Raw genomic sequence first — 18,354 nt, 5'->3', positions numbered from 1 at the left:
GATGAACCACCACCCTCAATTGGCACTGCTTTGGCTGCCTGAGGGTTGTTTCTTATAATTTTTTTTTTGATGAGTAGTTGTTGATTCCGGCTACGACCGTGTGAACTTTCGCAGGATGATCTTGTATCCCTCGACCCTTTTTTGTGAATTGCAACTAAGTTTATTAATTAATTAATAAAAAAATACTATTCATCAAAATAAATAAATAAATAATAGATTGATATATTTACAATCTTTGGTAAGAAAAATGATTTAGTTATTATTGATTAGACATGTATTTATGTCTTAGGTAATGAGGTGGAAGATAAAATAATTACTTTTTGGAAACTCTAATTAATTTGTCACAATTGTGAAAAAGATAATGCTATCATTAATGCATGACATCATTGTTGTTGGAAAAAATATGTGTATTTTTGTTAAGGAAGATTAATTTTTCTCTCTACCAAAAATAGTATGGTCCAATACAATGAACACAAAATGTTATTTTTATAAAATAAGGAAAAATGAAAAATAAATATGCATATTGTAAGTTCCAAATAAACTTTTAAATTCTTTAATTTGATTGGTTAATCTAATTGAAAAATTGCATTAAATGAATACAATAATATCTGACTTTGACATTGACAAAACTAATAATAATAATACCAATCACCCTTCCTTCCATAATATCATATTTTGGAAAAAATATTACTTTTACATCTATAACCTATCCACATACCCTTGCACCTTCTTCCACGACAAGAGCTAGTATATGAAACTATCAACTCTACAAATTGTATTAGGTAGTAACAGATACAAGCTAAACAACAAAAGACTGCCCTGAAAGGACCATACTTCGGCGTTGCAGCGAATTTCCTCCTGACCGATGTTGAGAGAAAGCGGCCTCCCGGAGAAGGGTAAAATTAAAATATGTCGTGGAAGTCTGGCGACAAAATCGATGCGAAACTGGCGAACAACTCAAGAAATCGACGTCAAACATCCTCTACCATTTCAAATCACAGGGTTATATGCAGTCCGATAAAGAAAGCACACGTTAAAATGTTTGAAGCTTATAATACCGTTTCGGCTAAAACGAGGACAATTTGAAATCTAGATTGTTTTTGAAATCCCACGTACGTGAGAGCATAGTTGATTTTCTTCCAGCAGCAGCAATGGCATTGAATGGAGCTTTGCACATTTCCTTCCCAAAAGTAAACACTCGATATTCTTTTGTGGGCTCTACTTTCCGAAATGAAAATCGAAGGGATTTAAACGTGAGAACGTCTGCAGAGAAAAAAGGCCGCATAGAGAAGGTGATTGAGGAGGAAGGGATAGTTGTAATGCCAGGGTGTTATGACGCGCTGTCCGCTGTTATTGTTGAGAGGTCGGGCTTCAGTGCGGGGTTTATTTCTGGATATGCCGTCGCCGCTTCTGTCCTTGGAAAACCAGACATTGGTTTACTGACGTAAGAATTTAAGTTATTATGATTTGTTCTGTGTTAGTGTTATTTGCCCAGCAAAAAGAATGGGGACAAATTGGTTTGAGTTGGAGTTGTCTTCATTTTGGGTCCATCAGTGCATTGTCCTTACTGGAATATTTTATTTTTTATATTTTTCCTTTTGGGCGTTGTGGAAAGCCCTCCCGAGATGGCTGCTGCTGCTAGATCCGTTTGTGCTGCAGCCCCCATGATTCCTATCATTGCAGATGCAGGTATGAATGCAGTTTAGGGAATTGCTAATTTACGGAATTTTTTAACGCTTTTGTCCTCAATACTTTGCTGTTTTAACTACTAAATATATTTTTGGTACTAGAAATTTCTAATATAAGATAATCAAGTTTTTGTTACTTTTTGATTCTTTGGCATATGTATAGCTGATGCTGTCTTTAGTTTAGCAAACATCTGATTTTTTAATGTTTGAAGTTCTTCATAATAAGTTATATTTTCCAAAGAAGAACAAATGTCAATCAGCAAGTTGTTCACTGCTGAGTTGATTGGCCACTTTAGATACATTCGCTGGTGAATTTGATTGTCAACCATACAACTCTCTAGGTTTCCATCTAGTGAAAGGCTAGACCCCAAGATGTTTAAATAGTAAAAAGGATGAGAGTGGGTGTGAGTCCCCAGTGCATTTTCACAGAGCAGTTAAGAACATACATCTATGTCGAAAGGAAATACAGACGTTTCTGTGCAACTCTTGAGGGTGCTTGTTTCTCTAGCAATTTTCTAACCTTAAAAAAAGGAACAAAACAATTGAGAAAAAGGCGGGGGACAACATCATCATGTTATTTGACAAGTCATGTAATGATGACATGAAGCAAGAGGTGGTAACAGAAAAGAACAAGAAAACGTGTGATAATACTATATAGCTTGAAAACTGAAGTGTCACAGCTATAGGGTCGAGTGATCAATGGTAAAGAAGAAAATGAGACTGAACGAGTACCCTTTTTAAGGCTGTAAGCCTACAGATGGACATGGTCAAGTTGAAGGCCTAAGAGCTGTGATGGCAGCAATCTTGATCGTGAGCTGAGAGGTTGAGATATAGGAAAAATAATTAGAGATCAATTTTTTATGGGTCTAGGTTCAAGCCATGACAGATTTGAAAGCCACTAGACAGATGATTCAATGCACTGATAATACAAAGAGAGCCTAGCAGAAACTGTATATGGAACACCATTGTGGAAAGCTAGCATTCGACCATTGCTTCACCTTTTTAACAAACATGCAGCTCAAATCAAGACTTGTGGTCTTCACTTCAGTGCTGCTATTTCTCCTTTGTACTTGACATTTTATGCTGTCTAGTTCTCAGCTTGAATGCAGACAGAGTTTAACCAAGGGAGTTTGTAGTCCAGCTTGTTAGTACCCTGTATAGTGTAACCATGAAGAATGCAGGGGACAAACAAAGGGGTACTATGCATATAATGTTAGGTTTGCATTAATTGTTGTAGCGAATTGTCATGCTTGGCATTCTCACTTCTATGTGTACATATTGGATGGCTCTTTAGAGAGTTTTCCACTCATTATCTATAGAGTATTATGTGGGAATCAGGTATATGAGTTATGAGGAATATTGATGAATTGATTTCTTCTTTTCTCATATTGTGCTGGCCATTTATGATGGGTATATAATGGTTCATTGTTGAAGCTCTTTGTTTAGAATTTTCAAGGTTATCTACCTTCTGTTGAATCCTGATTTGACAGGGTTTCAATTGTTTTATGGAACGTGGAATAAACCTAGGGATTAGCTATAACCCATGATGGATATATTCTGACAGACCAATAGGACCAACTGACCAGACAACTCAGTCTTCTCCTCTTTGAAATCTGCAAGGTTCAGGCGGGTATACCTAGGATTATTCTTACTTTTTACGCAACAATATACTCATTCTTTGGAAGGATTCTCCAATTTGCATCTGTCTAACTTGCTGATTTTCATATCTGGCAAGTCTTCCCATCAACTCATTATTCTTCCTTCTCTCTGCATCATAAGCCTCTATAATGTTTTCAGATTTGAAATTTAGCTTATCTATCTTCTGTTTCTCTTTTGCACCCGTGGCTAAAGCAAAGCCTGCAGTTTGATAATTTATATCTACAGCTTCTAATCCTGAAGTCTCACCTACCTTCCTTACTATCAAACTTCCCACCTGATCTGAATCAGAGGTCTCAAATTAACTAGATTTATTTCTTTTCTGAATTGACCACATCATCAATGCAGCATGATCCTCACTATTTCTTACTCCCCTGTATGCTAACCTGGCTTCTTCCTCTTTCTTGTATGCAGTATTTGTTTCTTTTCTATTAGCATAAAAAACCATAGCATCTGCAATATCTCATTCAGAAAGAATTAGGAGTCCTGCTTCTTTTATCATCATCCTTCCTTCCTCTGGAGTAATTTTAGTGAATTCGTTCATCATTTCTTCTTTTATTTCCTCTTTTATAATAAAGTCCTCTTTGTCAGGTTGCTCTGAGTGTCTCTTCTGACATCTAGCCTCAAAATTAGAAATACTCACTCTGTAAACAAATTGAATAAAAGCCCCAAACCTGACAAAATTGTCATCTGCTAAAAGCTTCTCACAAGCCTGTTCAACAATAGGGTCCAATTCCTTTCCCTTAAAGTTCTCCACAGTGAGGTCCATGATTGGCACTGCAGGCTCCTCTGGTATTCCTTCCTCTAGTTTGGCTGTTGCGACAACTATGTCCCCTTGGTTTCCCAATTACACTAATTGTTCTGCTACTACCTTTTCATTTTTGAAGTGCATTGGAGATTGGGAAGGTGGATATATCTCTTTGCCTGATGAAGCTGCTCCTTCCACACTTTGCCATTTTGAAGTAGACTCCAATGGAGGACTATAAAATGGAGGTCTTTTGTATGCTGGGGCAGGGGGAACATTTGCTGTATGGGGTGGTGAAGGTATGTCCTCTAATCCCTTGCCTTTCCTAACAATATCTTCCTTGGGTCTTACAACACTATACCCCGCCTTCTTTTGAAGAGTGTATTGCCCAGGAGTAACAGTATGGGTAAGTGCAAGCTTTTCCATTATTTCTTTAGCTTGATTAGGATTCACGCTTATCACCATTGCTCTTTTTTCATTCAAAACCTTTATAATTTCCCCAAAGTGTGTCATCAATTTGTTTATTTTGTCACCAAAAGTTTTTGCATCTTTCAAAGGATTATAATCTTCATCAAAATAATTTACAAAGTCTAGGGCCTCTTTGTAAACCCTCCACTTCTCCTTCCTAACTTCTTCTTCTTGCAAAGAGAATTCATTTCTGATTATGTCTTCGGGATAACAGAATTGGTGATTCCTCTTTATAGCCTTAGTTCTCCTTTGAAACATTTCATAAAACCCCTCAGGATCAGAAAACCTGGCATGAGATGTTGCCATCCTATAGGGCTCCAAGACTTTATCCAAATGTATCCACCCTCCCTTTGTAATTACAAATTGATGAGCAATAGTGAAAGAAAGAAAAAATGTACCTTTTGGTCTTCTTGTTAATTCATTCTCTTGCAAACTACCAATTTGCCACTAGACTTCCACAATACCAATCTTGAGAGGAACTTGACAGGGCAACACATGGGGAGTCCCTTTGAAACCATATGCTCTAAAACTATAAAAATAGGGTATGAGATAATGCCACCCCAGTTGTAAACAATTTTCTAGTCTTTAGCAAAATCTTTTGGTCTAATAAACTCTAGTTTGGGATCCTAGGGTTATCATGAAACAACAATGCTCTTAGTTTGGATGCAAAATACCTATCAAATCTAATAAAACTAGCATCCTCCCTGTCCCATGACATGTCTACACTCCACAATTGGACAAGTAATGCTTCTCCATCTTTTTCTTTTGTCAACTCCATTTCTATTCCAAAATAAGATTACCCTTTAAATAGAAACATATGCATAAGCATAGAGTAACACCCAAAAGGTTTATCAACTTTGGCTTTCTCAATTCCCACCAGGCCATTATGTATTAGCTCAACAATATAGTGGGTGAAATAAAAAACTACATCAACACCATAACGAAGAATTTGAACCATCATGTACATATAATGGAAAGGCATTGGGTCTTGCTCATCCTCACCAAAGACTTTACGCAAGGACATATAAACACTTAGGGCATGAGAATTAAAATATTTCTTTAAAAACGATTTAGGGGTGGATGGTACAACCGAAGTCAAACCCCCAATGATTGCAAAGTGCTCCTTCAAAGGGCTATTCCTGAGATAAACCCTCTGGGCCTCATATACTTCTTGCAATTTTTGAAAATTAATAGCCTCATGGAAACCAAAAGGTGGATCTAACCCAAAAATTTTGCAAATTTCCTCTGCAATAATGCTCACCAAACAGTTCCCGTTAATGTCTCGCACAAATCTAGTCACTGGACCATAGCTTTTCACAATTCAAGTTAAGAGATCCATATCCATAAAAACCTTGGGTACTACCAGTTTTCCCAAATCAAAGATCCAAACATTACTATGTGGAGCAAAAGAATTCCTTTGTGAAAACCATATTTTAAATAAAGGCAAACCACTCATAGTTGTTTGAGCATCTTGTACCCAGTGCCCTTTATTGTGCAAACCCTCGATGACCTTGAGACGGGGTGAAATAGGAACAAGCTTCTTGCCCTTTGAATGGTCATTCGTGGACATAGTTAATTGTTCCAAGAAATCGTCACGCACGGCCCTTTCCTGATGGTCTATTTTCCCAATAAATCCCTCCTAGGTGCCATTCTAGGGTTTATAGCAAAGAACCAAAACCGGAATCGGCAAGGCCTGCTTGAATCGTGGATCGCTTATGAATCGGCAAGGTGAAAAAGCCTTGAAACTCAGAGATTTTAAAATTGGTGATTTTTGGCAATCTTTTACGAACTTGCTGATTTTGCCAATTTCTGGCGATTTTGACAAAAATTGGCAAGCCTTAAGTCAGATTGTGAAATCACGTGAATCACGTTACTCTGGTTTATAGTGATGCAATTACACACAATAATTAACAATTCCCTTTTGGCAAATGCAAACTTCCTACAGGTTGATAGAAGAACTTATTGTTTTGAGCTCACGATGTTTGTAATGCCTCAACCCGAGAAACCCTAGTTTCTGCAATTCCTTTCAACAACACATTCCTTCCGATTAGTGATCACATTGAAAACCTTGAATGTAATATGACAAGAGAATTTCCATGAAAAGAAAATAAATCTATGTCATCAACGGCCGCATGAATTCAAATTAACCCTTCGCCAGACCTAGGTGCTGCAAACAATGGGCAAAAGAAACCATGAACTAAGTTTGAACTCAAACTGTCGATCAACTTCCAGGAACGCACACATTCATGGTTCAGATTTATTCTCTTAAGCCCTAGGTCCACTTTCATTTGGTGACATGGAAGTCAATCCAATCCGAACGTGACACTTGGATTCCACTTTGGCACTCAAGCCCACCTTTTGTTCTTCGATCCATCTTGGACACGTATCAAAATTTTGCAATGTCGCGATGAGTAAAGAACATGCATCTCTTCATCACAAGATTGCGCCACTGTTAGATTAAATTAGATTTGACGTCTGCTATGCTTTGCTTTGGGGACCACCAAATACACGTGTCCATTACTTGCTCTTCGTAGCCCACCTTACTGCTTGGGTATGTAACACATGGCATCCTCTTATTTTTTGCTAGGACTGCCTTACTTCTGCTGATCTCTGGTCACCCCTTGGATACGCATCACTTTGTCGCAATGTCGTGATGAATATCTTCCTTGCAACTTCTACTTGCGAGATTGCGACATCCCTTGGATTAACCATGGTCCAATGGTCATCATTTCTTCATGTTTAAGGAAAGCTAGGATGCGTGTCAAGTAGTCGCGATGTCACTATGAATATTCACGAGATTGCACTAGTCGTTAGATCACTTTCCTTTTGACTAGCTCGAACCATTCTCAACAACTGACTCCCTAGGATACGTGTCAAGCAATCGTGATGTCGCAAAGAATAAACAACGCGCAACTTTTGATTGCGAGATCATACCCATCGTTGGATCTAATCGATCAATCTTTGAGATTGGGGACCTGAACTGGTGGGTATGCTGCCTTTTCTGAGGAATACACCATCAAATGGGAAATTGCCACATGTAAGAAAAGACAAAGCGTTACTTGAACTGCATTTTGTGGACTTGGGAAAAATTATTTCTTAAGTATATCATGACTTAAGTACATAATGTTAAAAAGATGTTCGCCCAGGAATAAGGACCTCCCCCCACACATTATTTTAATCCTTTATTGGTTATGAAAAAAAAACCTTGGGATAATAGCAACAGGGTAGAACAACAAGTTATAACACTAGGTAAATAGAAAGGTCCCCTTTTTATGACGCAACGACCTTCATCTTAAGTCGCATAAAAAGTGACTAAAAATTATAACAAGACAAGGTTTTTTTGAGGGTTTTCCAACACTGACATTTTTTGAGCAAAAGTTTCAGTGCAGTGGCCAACTTAATCAACAGTGCTACTACAAATTCTTTTGCAACCTACTGAAATTAGGGCTAACACCTTCAGTTATTACACATTACAGTCATCTCCGTGCCTAGCTTTTGATGTATATATGTTTTTATTCTAAAGAATAGGACATATTCAAAATTAGTTTTTGAGCTGCTTGTTTGCTATACTTTTCCTGTAGTGGAATCAGCATTGAATACTTGTATTGGTTCATAATATGTTCAAAATTCCCATAGTGCTAAATAATTTGGATACACTTCCTTTGGTTTTAAACATCTTAAGTTATCATTTTGCATACATTGAACTCACTCCTTGTGCATCTTGTTCCCCCAGCACTTTCAATTTGATGTTACACATTTCTAATTTGGCAGTCTTCTCATCTGCCGTTTGTATCTTGCCTTTCTTCCTACTTCTATTTGTCAGATGCTCAGTGCAAATTGGGTTGTGTCTTCTAGGATGCTCTGGCTAGTCATTTTTGGTGACCAAGTTGCATTCTATCCTTCAGTTCCAGAAGCATACCTGTTGAATATGTAGCTTCTTCTCCATTATCCTCTAAATGTTTTTCTAAACAGATTGCATATCATTGTTATGTGCATTTATATTAGAGTCAACTACAGTTTGGTTTCAAAACTGCATGTAGTAAATATTAAAATATTAATGGTTATTTGAATGTAATTAGTTATTAGACAATTAAAAACAATACGCACATGCTGCAATCTGGGTAGTCCACAAGAAAACCGAGTATGTGTTTCTATTGCTTATTGAACAGATTGATTTTACCATCTTCATGGTGAAGATGCTTTGTGGATTAATGTTGGTATGATTTATGTTTCATCTATTCTCTGTCTTCCTGTGATGATGTTTCCCATTGCACACATAGATACAGCAGTTGCAAATATTACATCTTGCTATTTTATGTAATGCCTGAAATTAACTTTATTTATTTCTAATCTGAGGGCCTACTGCTGAGCATCTTTATTGCTAGTTGTATAATAATCAAATTGAAATTTTATATAAAGGCTCAACTATTGAAAATTTGAAAGTTGTTCTCAAAAGTTGTTTTTCCCCCTTACCTGCTTGTGTGAATATTCTTCTTCTTTCTTTGTTCAATATTTCTTAGCATTGTTATCCAATAATCTGCAGATACTGGTGGAGGTAATGCTCTTAATGTTCAGAGGACCATAAGAGATTTGATTGCTGCAGGGGCTGCTGGTTGTTTTCTTGAGGTATGTTAAAAGACAACTTTATTACAGGAGACAAGGAGCATTAAAGTCACACTTGGTGTATTTTTCTGAAATTTATATTACTAATGAAGATAGATAATATATTCTGCATTTTGGTGCTTTGAAACCAGGATCAAGCATGGCCTAAGAAATGTGGTATGTGGACTTTTCACAATTCCAGCAGTCTTTTCTCTATGAAAATTTATTGCTAGTCATTTTCATCCTGTAAAGATGAGTGCAAAAACATCTAAAATGTATGCAGTATTGTAGTCATGGTGATATTTGTTTGATCAATAGGGTTCTTATGAGTGCTGTTTTTTTTGCCATGTACCCATCTGGAAAGGGCATATGCGTGGAAAACAGGTAATGTTCATGGATTCGGAGTATATGTTTTTAACCTTTGAAGACATATTCTTAATGCATTGTTAATTTATTTTGCAAGTTAACTTCAGAATTTGAAGTTTTAATATAAAATTGCATTTTTATTCTTCTTTATGGTATTTTTCTGGCATCTGTTTTCCTTTCAAATTGGTGAATGTCACCAAAATTATTTTACATACTACATTCAAGGTGAGGGCAGTAAATTGAAATCCTAGACAATCAAAATGCATCTTAAACTCTAGCATGAAAATCTCACATCAAGTGGCTATCATTACTATCAGTATCTGCCTATATAAGACAATGAACAAAGTACATAATAATTATAGTATTTAGATCTAAGACATCCAGCTTGTCTTAGTATATAGATCTAAGACTTCTATGTCATCAGAGGACATGTCTTTTTTCTGCTTCTGGGATGGCATATCTTCACATCTTCTGGCAGTCAAGGAATCTTGCATGAGCAAATTTTCCTCCTTATAAACGTTTTCAATCAGAGCCATCAAATGTCCTTTAGTAGATCTAATAGGTGCTAGTAATTCCTTTTATACGTGCCTACTGAGAAGACAAGCTTGCATACCAATTTTTTAATCTAATCCCAACTCATACAGTACCCTTTTAATTGTATGACCACACCAAGACTGAATTAAGATATTGAATCTTCTTTGAAGAAGTGCAAGCATTAGAAAAAATTATACCAGGATCAACCACTAAGCATTAAATCATAAACAAAATATAAATTAACAAATTAAATAGATTTAGATTTAAACTACAACAAATGTGAGGCAATTTTTTTAAAGTGGAGATACCATTTGATGGAACAATACCCTAGGCACATTAATGAAGACAACTACTTGAATTTTAAGTTTTTCATTGTTTATAGTCTCGCCAGTACAAAACATGAGAGTTTATAACAAGATAACTAGTACCACTATAGATAAAAAAGAATGGAGAACCCCTATTTAATAGAGGCGAAAAACCTTTATATTTGCCATTTTTAAAATAGTGGGTATCAATGTGTCCCATTACTTATCACAAGAGATGTGAACACGTGCAAAGGAAAAAGTTACACTAATGTGCTTCATATGGTATTTAGAGACACCTAAGAAAGTAGTTACATTCCATGGAATCTTAGCTTAACGACAACTAATTTGTGCACTGTGGGATAATGATATAATCTAAATTGATAAATATCAATTATAATAATTCTACTCACCTTACAAATGACAAAATCTTCTTAGATATAAAAAAACTACATACACGAGGACAAAAAGGTTGAGAGGAATTTTTTTTTAAAAAAATATTATCCTGTGGCTCTATGATTTAGTAACTAGGACTCTAATGACCAAGGAAAGATCAATTCTGACATATTATCATTGCATTTCTATATGATCCATCAGGATGCTGATCGATAATACCCTACTGTGTAGTATCTACATCAGCTTACATCCTATCTACAATGTCGACATCTCAATGCAAGCTCAACCATCAATTTATAGTAACACAAGCTAATTTATCCCTTGATACACTCATGTGAAACTTGTTTGGAAGACCTTTGTCAATGGCACCAGATACCATTCAACTTGCCTCTGTTATCTGTGTCATTGCTTGTTTTGAAACTGGCTAACTTGTTTATGCATTTTTGCCAGAGCACTCTGGAATCTGTATTATGCCCTGTAACATGTCTTGTGCTATTGGTTAATGATAACTCTTCCGCTGTGAGTCAATAGTACCTCCCTTATCTGAAATGTGGAAGTTAATAATTTCTCGACTGTTTGGTGCATTTTTTACTAAGTTGCTGATTTGAGTTCCAGTTTGGGTACAGATACGGGGTTCTGGTAAGTGGGTACGACAAATTTCCCCACCTTGCAGGTTTGGGTTCGTCCGTATATGTATGTTTGTATGTACGTTCAAACATTGAAGTGACAAATATAGAAAGAAGAGTGATACTCATAAATCATAAAATTAGAAATGTATTAATTGAATTATTGATAGTTTCAGATTGCATGCATTACAAATTGACATCAATCCAAACATGATCAACAATCATAACTATGGGCTGGCTTTACAAATCTATCAACAGTAATGTATACAAATCTACAAATAGAAAAATCAATACCCGACCTTCAAACAAATCGAAGTAGATTGCTGTTCACTACTATCATAAACTAAGGACATTACATAGACCAATATTGACATGAATAATATGACCAAGCTGTTGCAAGACATTTTCGAAAGCTGAGACAAAGGGCATGCTGATGAACAAATCAGAAATGCATACATAAATTGATCTAACGCCCTGGGGTACTTCCTGGGTGTCAAGGTTCGCAGAACCAATGAAGTACCCACGAAGAACCAGTAGCAAAACTGTACCAGTACCAGAACCCAGGCTTAAATAGCAGAGCCTGGTAATTGAGATTTTTTACATCTGTCAGTTGTCTCTATCCAGTGGTAGGTTGGGCTCCCTTTGAATGAAAATAACAGTTTCTGAGGGTGGCATATTTACAAATCAGCCTTTCGCTCCAATAACTCTTCCTTGACCTTCCTAAATTTTTTATGTGAGTATTCTTCTCAGTTCAGACTCTAGGACCTGCAAGATACTAGAACAAATTATGATAGTCATTGTTAGGGTTTGATTCCCATTTAATATCTGACCATTGTTCATTTTCCATAAGAAACACAGAATTTCAGTTGAAAACATCGATTAATTAAAAAAAATACTTTATACAGCTTGAATGCTACATGGAAAATTGGGCTTCAACATTGCAACAACATCCCACAGTCACATTCTTCTGCCTGTCATTGCGAAAGGGCAATCAAGGAAAAGGCACTGGATTGATTCTACTTGATTACACAGCCAACATGGACTAACTTGCACAGTTCTTCCTCAAACCTTTCCCATTGCTAATATATTCCAAAACATAAGACATCTAAAGCAATGTTTCATAGGCTCTAAACATGCAATCACAGATTAGGCCGTCTATATCATTCTTTCTGTATATCAGCTGATCAAACATTATTTAATCGATTGGACAGAGTAAAAGATCCAATGAGGAGGAAATGATTAGACTTAGAAGTAGCATCAATTTTTTCTTTTATGTAAGTTGATCTTTTTAGTGGACTCTGGGTATCAATCTTGGGCATATGTACATTATAGTGTATTTTATGTATGATTTTCTTTTGCTCTAGAATGTTTTTTTGGGATGCATGACCTACTCATGTGTGAATAGATTTTATATTTATATAAATATGTTTTTTTAATGTAATCATGAAGACACTTAAACATATGTATAAAGCAAGCACAATTTCAGATGTCTCACTATTTACAGCTATTTGCAATGGACAATGTTTCTGTTTGTTACTATGCAGTAGGATTTTCCTAATATGCTATATTACAAAGTATATAGATGATTTCATTGTATCTTTTAGAAATTAAAAAAAACATCAGGCTTCTTTAATCAAGTGATTGTCTTTTTATTTCATTAGTTACTTCTACACAACAAATAATGGTTTATGCTATGTATTTTTTTTCTTTCTTCAAAACATAGGAATATTTAGACAACTTTAATGGACCAATTGGGTTGAGGGGGAGAGTGGACAGAGATTCATCGGCTTCTCATGTAGATCTTTTTTCTTGTTGTTGTCCTACAAAGTCATTTTCTTTGGCTGTTAAATAAGATAGGCTTAGGGACATGTCATGACATTAACATTACTAGGATTGATGTGTGATGTCTGCTTCTTTGCTTAGGTGTACAAAGCATTTCATTAGCCTTTATTATTCTTGTAGGCTTATGTGGATTTTTTTTTGAAGTGGCTAAGTTTATGAGTAGAAATAAAATAAAGTCACTTTATAGGGACAAAATTGATTATTTTAATAAAGATGAATTTTAATTTAAAAATTCTCAGAGAAGTTATATGCCAAGTACCACTTCTGAAATGACTCAATTCCTTTACAATATATGATGTCTGTTCCCCTGGAAGGGGTATGACCAGCTAGGAATAAAATGAATAACAAATAGCTGCTATTTCTTTCTGATCTGCAATTTCACTATTCTGAAATGTGATTATTTTCTCCAAACAACTGCAATAACTTCACAGCAACCAATGCCAAAATGCCCTTCCAGCTGATAAACAATGGGAATCCAATCCATAGTCAAGCTAGAGGTACATCCAACCTGATATCTTCAAGAGTTTTTCTTTCTTGGAGAGAGAATGTGCTGCAAACCCTGATCTCAGAGCTCCAATCACCAAATGCAAGCAAAATAATAAAACTTGTATGTCCAAAATGAAACCTAAACTTCCCTTTATTCTACCTCCATCTAGTTTGAATCCCTATTCAGGGTTTCACATCTTTATTTTAATAACTTCATTAAAATGGTAACCTCCTCAAGAAAATCGATCCTTGAGGTTATAATTCTCATTAGAAATAAAGTCCCTCTTTCAAAAATGCTTATTACTTCATCTCCTAGGGAAATGATCTGTAGACTGTTAAAGTTTTCCAAAACTTAATCCAATTACAGATTAATTCCTTGATCTTGGCAGTAAGGCGTGGTTATGCATTTTAACCTTTGAGATTTATGCTTTAAGTTTAAACACTTTAAATTAAATTACACTAGAGAGAGAACATTAAAACTGAAAGAAAATGAGAGAACACAGAGAACTGAGAGAGAGACAGAGACGCAAACAATTTGCTAACAGAGTTCGTCGAGTTAGGACTACGTCCCTTGGTCCCCTGCTGCACTTCTCATTTTGGGGACCGCTTTATTAACATTGGTAGGCATACACACTTTATTACAACATCCATGCTGTCAAGACCCGTTCACAATCTCTTTCTTTTCTTTACAAATTTGGTGTAAATTAACATCTTGGAAATTTTCTTCTCACAAAGAAATCTCAGCTTTTCAGAAATTTCTCTCCACCTTTGAATCACATGAATGTTTACAAAATTTTTCCTTTAGGAATGAATTTACAATAGCCACCCCACACCCCCCCACCTTTAAATACATAAAATTGACAAAATTAGGGGAAACCACATAATAATCCCTTTCATAACAAAATACCCTTGTAACAATTTTGGGCATTTGTTTTGATATGCTATGTTGGGAGTTTGTTTTACAACATTAAACCTTATTAATAAGGTTTAAGGCTTAATACTGTTTATATAAAACAATGCCTAGATTAATATAATAAATCTCGATGATGGTGCAATGGTTTTGAGTGATTTTAGAAAAGGGGAGTTTGGGGGTTTCAACTGCCCAACGCCCACTTTTAGCATCTTACCAACTGTTTCATTAACAAAATTAAAAGCAAATGAAATATGGTAAAGCAAATATTGTGTGGTGCGTTGGTGAAGTGTGCAAACAAGAGGTGAGAAGTTAGGGGGTCAAAACCTCATAACAAATTTTGTTGAAACAAAACAAATCAATCTGCCACCTAGGTGCTACTTGGCATCAACCTATTGAACAATGGGTGGACACGTGTTAGCACCCCATTGGACCAATTGTACACTGCTACATCACCTACCTTGCCACCTTGCCACATTTGCCGCAATGTCATTGCTCCTCATGTGTCACGTGTCGCCAGTTGACGTGCTGTGCTGACTAGTTTGTGATGTCATCTGATCAATGTTTTCCTTGGGCAACTTTGATCGACAATAACTTTCACATATTAACTCCATTTTCAAAACAAAATATAGTTATAGAATTAATGTGATGGTCACTACAACTTGATGTCAATTTTGTATGGATTTGAAACAATCAAATTTTCACCTTTTTATGGCCCCTCGATTTGCCTATCTGACTATACATAACTTGAGCATACAAGCTCCCTTTTGAGTCTGTTCAAGTTGCGTCAGAATCGTGTCAGGGAACTTCACACATTGATGCTATTTTCATGAGTATCCGAGTTTGTGAGATTTTCAGGCCTTGTGGATCCACTTGGATTAGGAAACGTGCCCAAGGCCTTTATTATAATTTATTGTAGTCAAAGTGATAATAATATTCACTTTATAATTTATTTAATCCCAACTTAGGAAATATTTAAACATTTTCCAGTTTATTCATAAAATGCTAATATGGATTCAAAACTCAAATCTGATTGAAGCCAGCTTATGATTGATGATGCTCAAGTCTTGTAGCCCAATTGACAATCCCCCCTAAAAATAAGGATTCACCCTAAAAAGTAGGAGGCAATCTTCAATCAACTAAAAGTCTAAAACTACTCGAAAGGTATCTTGCTTTGCTCTACGGTCCTCCAAGTGGTTAACTAGTCAACAGAAAGACCTCCCTAAAAAATAAGACCCCTCCCTAAAATTTAGGAGGTAGTCTCAAATCATTCAAAATGGTTCGTAGACACCCCAAAACCAACTCTTAGTTATTCCCTAAAAGTAGGGATCCCTTCCTAAAAAGTAGGAGCTACAATTTGAATATCCAAAATGGCTCACAGAAACCCCCTGCAAGGTTCCATGACCCTTTGATTGAGCCCCTTATCTATGTTGACTCATGGAAACACAAATGATAGGTTAATCTCTAGTCATGTGCGTGCCACTTAGGAAGGAGACATTAAAGTCCTCCCTTCTCAAAGATTGCTTGTCCTCAAGCAATTTGTGTTTGTACGCTAAACACCAATTCTTGGATACCACACTAATCTAAGACATGTCGCTCCACCAATCTGTTGTGCTATTTTGATATGAACATTGATTTACCCAAAGTCAAACAACTCACCATGGATCCATTCGAGGAATGTACTATGCATGTCAATGCTAGGATTCCAAACTGATCTTAGGAAGAACCCATCATGCTGACATTGGGCCCCTTTGAATATAGTTGTAAACTCATATTGCGAATGCATCTTAGTGAGGTCCATAACAATATCCTGACACCTAATACAATCTTGGGTAATAAAATGAATAGCATTCTCAACCATAGTGTATAAACCTCAATGTCTCTCCTCATGATGTTCCCAATATGAAGATCAAACCCAGTCAAAAAGTTGATATGGAAGATGTCGACAAGCTCAACTTTAAAGTTACCAATCCTGAAATGTGCCATATAACCTTGACTAAATATTGCCAAGGGTACAAAGTCCAACTCTGTGATGCTGGTACAATAGGGACTAGTATCTGATAAACTACCAATCATGTTGTAGAACCCAAGCATGGCTTTTGGCTCCATCTATACAATCGATTGCTCCACTTGATAAACATGCTCAAACACCACAAACCATGAAGCAACATATGGGGATCCATGCAAAATAATGTACCAAGCAAATCAATACCTAGATTCCACATCAAGATATAGACCTTGTTGTATGTGATATAGGACTGTCTAAACCATTCACCATCAAGTAACCATCCATGTATGTAGAACATGAAAGCAATGTGAGAATAGTCTACCACATGCCCTAAAAGTAACACAAATGGCCACGTTGCCTTGTTCTAAAAACTTTGTCCAACAACATGGATGATATTTGGTTGATCTGTTGATTATTCATTGGTCCAGGTCAATATTCTTTGGTGTTTAAATACTTTCTAAATGATGCCAATCTATTGTATAGGATTTCTTGAAATTAAGTTTTTGTAACTACATTATATTGGGTATTAAATAAATAGTCCCATGTGGTTTTGCAATGAATTTTGGTGTAATATCCTGTTTGATGAAATGCCTTGTGTATTAAGATTCTCAAAATTTGCAAAATTATTGGCTTAAAAGTTTGGTCCATTACATTATTTGATAAGAAAAATGAGAATGCCAAAGTGTCTCATTCAAGTTTCTCCTTTTAGGGGACACCTTGTTTTTCTTTGCATTTTGTGGGGATGGATAGGGGAGGTTTCATTCGCATTCCTATCCCTAGATAACTAGGACATTTTGAACTGCTGCGACGATTTAAAAAGGGGATGGATATGGGAAGTATTATTCCCTTTCTTATCCCCAAGTAATAAGGATATGATGTCTGGGATGACCCAAAAAGGCTAGGGATGTATTCGTAAAGTACGCTGGAAAAAATGTTGAAAGAAGACAATCTTAACATTTACATTACTCTTAGAATTCTGCCTCTACTTCCTTTTGTCATTTCTAGACGGCAAAACGGGCTTGTTCCTGGTAGACAGATTCTGGACTCCATTATTACTGTGCTTGAAATTATTCACTCTCTTTCGGTGTCTAAGAAAGAGGGGTTTCTTCTTAAATTGGACCTTTCCAAAGCTTATGATAGAGTGGATTGGAATTTCCTTCTCCATGGTCTTGAAGCATTTGGGTTTAATAAGAGATTTAGGGATTTGATATTCATGCTGGTCTCTTCTGCTACTTTTTTGGTGCTTGTTAATGGATCTCCTAGCCCTTTCTTTAAAGCTTCAAGAGGTCTTAGACAGGGGGACCGGATCTCTCCTATTCTTTTTATAATTTTGGCTGAATGCTTGGGGAGATTTGTGGAAAAAATGGTGATGAAGGGGGACTTTGTGGGCCTAAATCCTTCCTCCTTAGCTTTGATATGCTCTCATCAACAATTCGTTGATGACTCTATTGTTATGGGAGAGGCCTTGGTTAGAAATGCAAGAAATCTCAAAAAAGCCTTGGAGGATTATGGGAAAGCTTCTGGACAAACTATTAACTGGAGCAAAAGTGTGATATACTTTATTAATGTCAATGAGCCTAGGCAAAATAAAATTAAAAAGATTATTGGCTGTGAGATTGGCTCTCTCCTTGGTTCCTATTTGGGGTTACCTCTGGGTTCGGACCCACCTGATAGCTTTTGGAGTTCATTGATTAACAAAATTCACATGAAACTTGCTGGCTGGAA

At 36.2% G+C, this 18,354-nt stretch overlaps 1 protein-coding gene across 1 annotated transcript in view; it reads left to right on the top strand.

The window, feature by feature from the left end:
• The first annotated feature begins 792 nt into the window (after positions 1 to 792).
• The window catches only part of LOC149531662 (Phosphoenolpyruvate carboxylase family protein), a 96,556-nt gene continuing 78,994 nt past the window's right edge, over positions 793 to 18,354 (top strand). Inside the window, exons 1-5 of the mRNA XM_089810568.1 lie at positions 793 to 1,444; positions 1,616 to 1,689; positions 9,101 to 9,183; positions 9,312 to 9,336; positions 9,524 to 9,543. Coding sequence (XP_089666694.1) covers positions 1,152 to 1,444; positions 1,616 to 1,689; positions 9,101 to 9,183; positions 9,312 to 9,336; positions 9,524 to 9,543 — 495 coding nt within the window. The 5' untranslated portion in view covers positions 793 to 1,151. The remainder of the gene's footprint in view (positions 1,445 to 1,615; positions 1,690 to 9,100; positions 9,184 to 9,311; positions 9,337 to 9,523; positions 9,544 to 18,354) is intronic.

The sequence above is a fragment of the Cupressus sempervirens genome, chromosome 11, assembly GCF_028749045.1.
Source record: "Cupressus sempervirens isolate cs-2001-9-10 chromosome 11, ASM2874904v1, whole genome shotgun sequence".
Lineage (NCBI taxonomy): Eukaryota > Viridiplantae > Streptophyta > Pinopsida > Cupressales > Cupressaceae > Cupressus > Cupressus sempervirens.
Note: the sequence above shows the minus strand (reverse complement) of the source record. Positions and strands in the feature narration are given on the sequence as shown.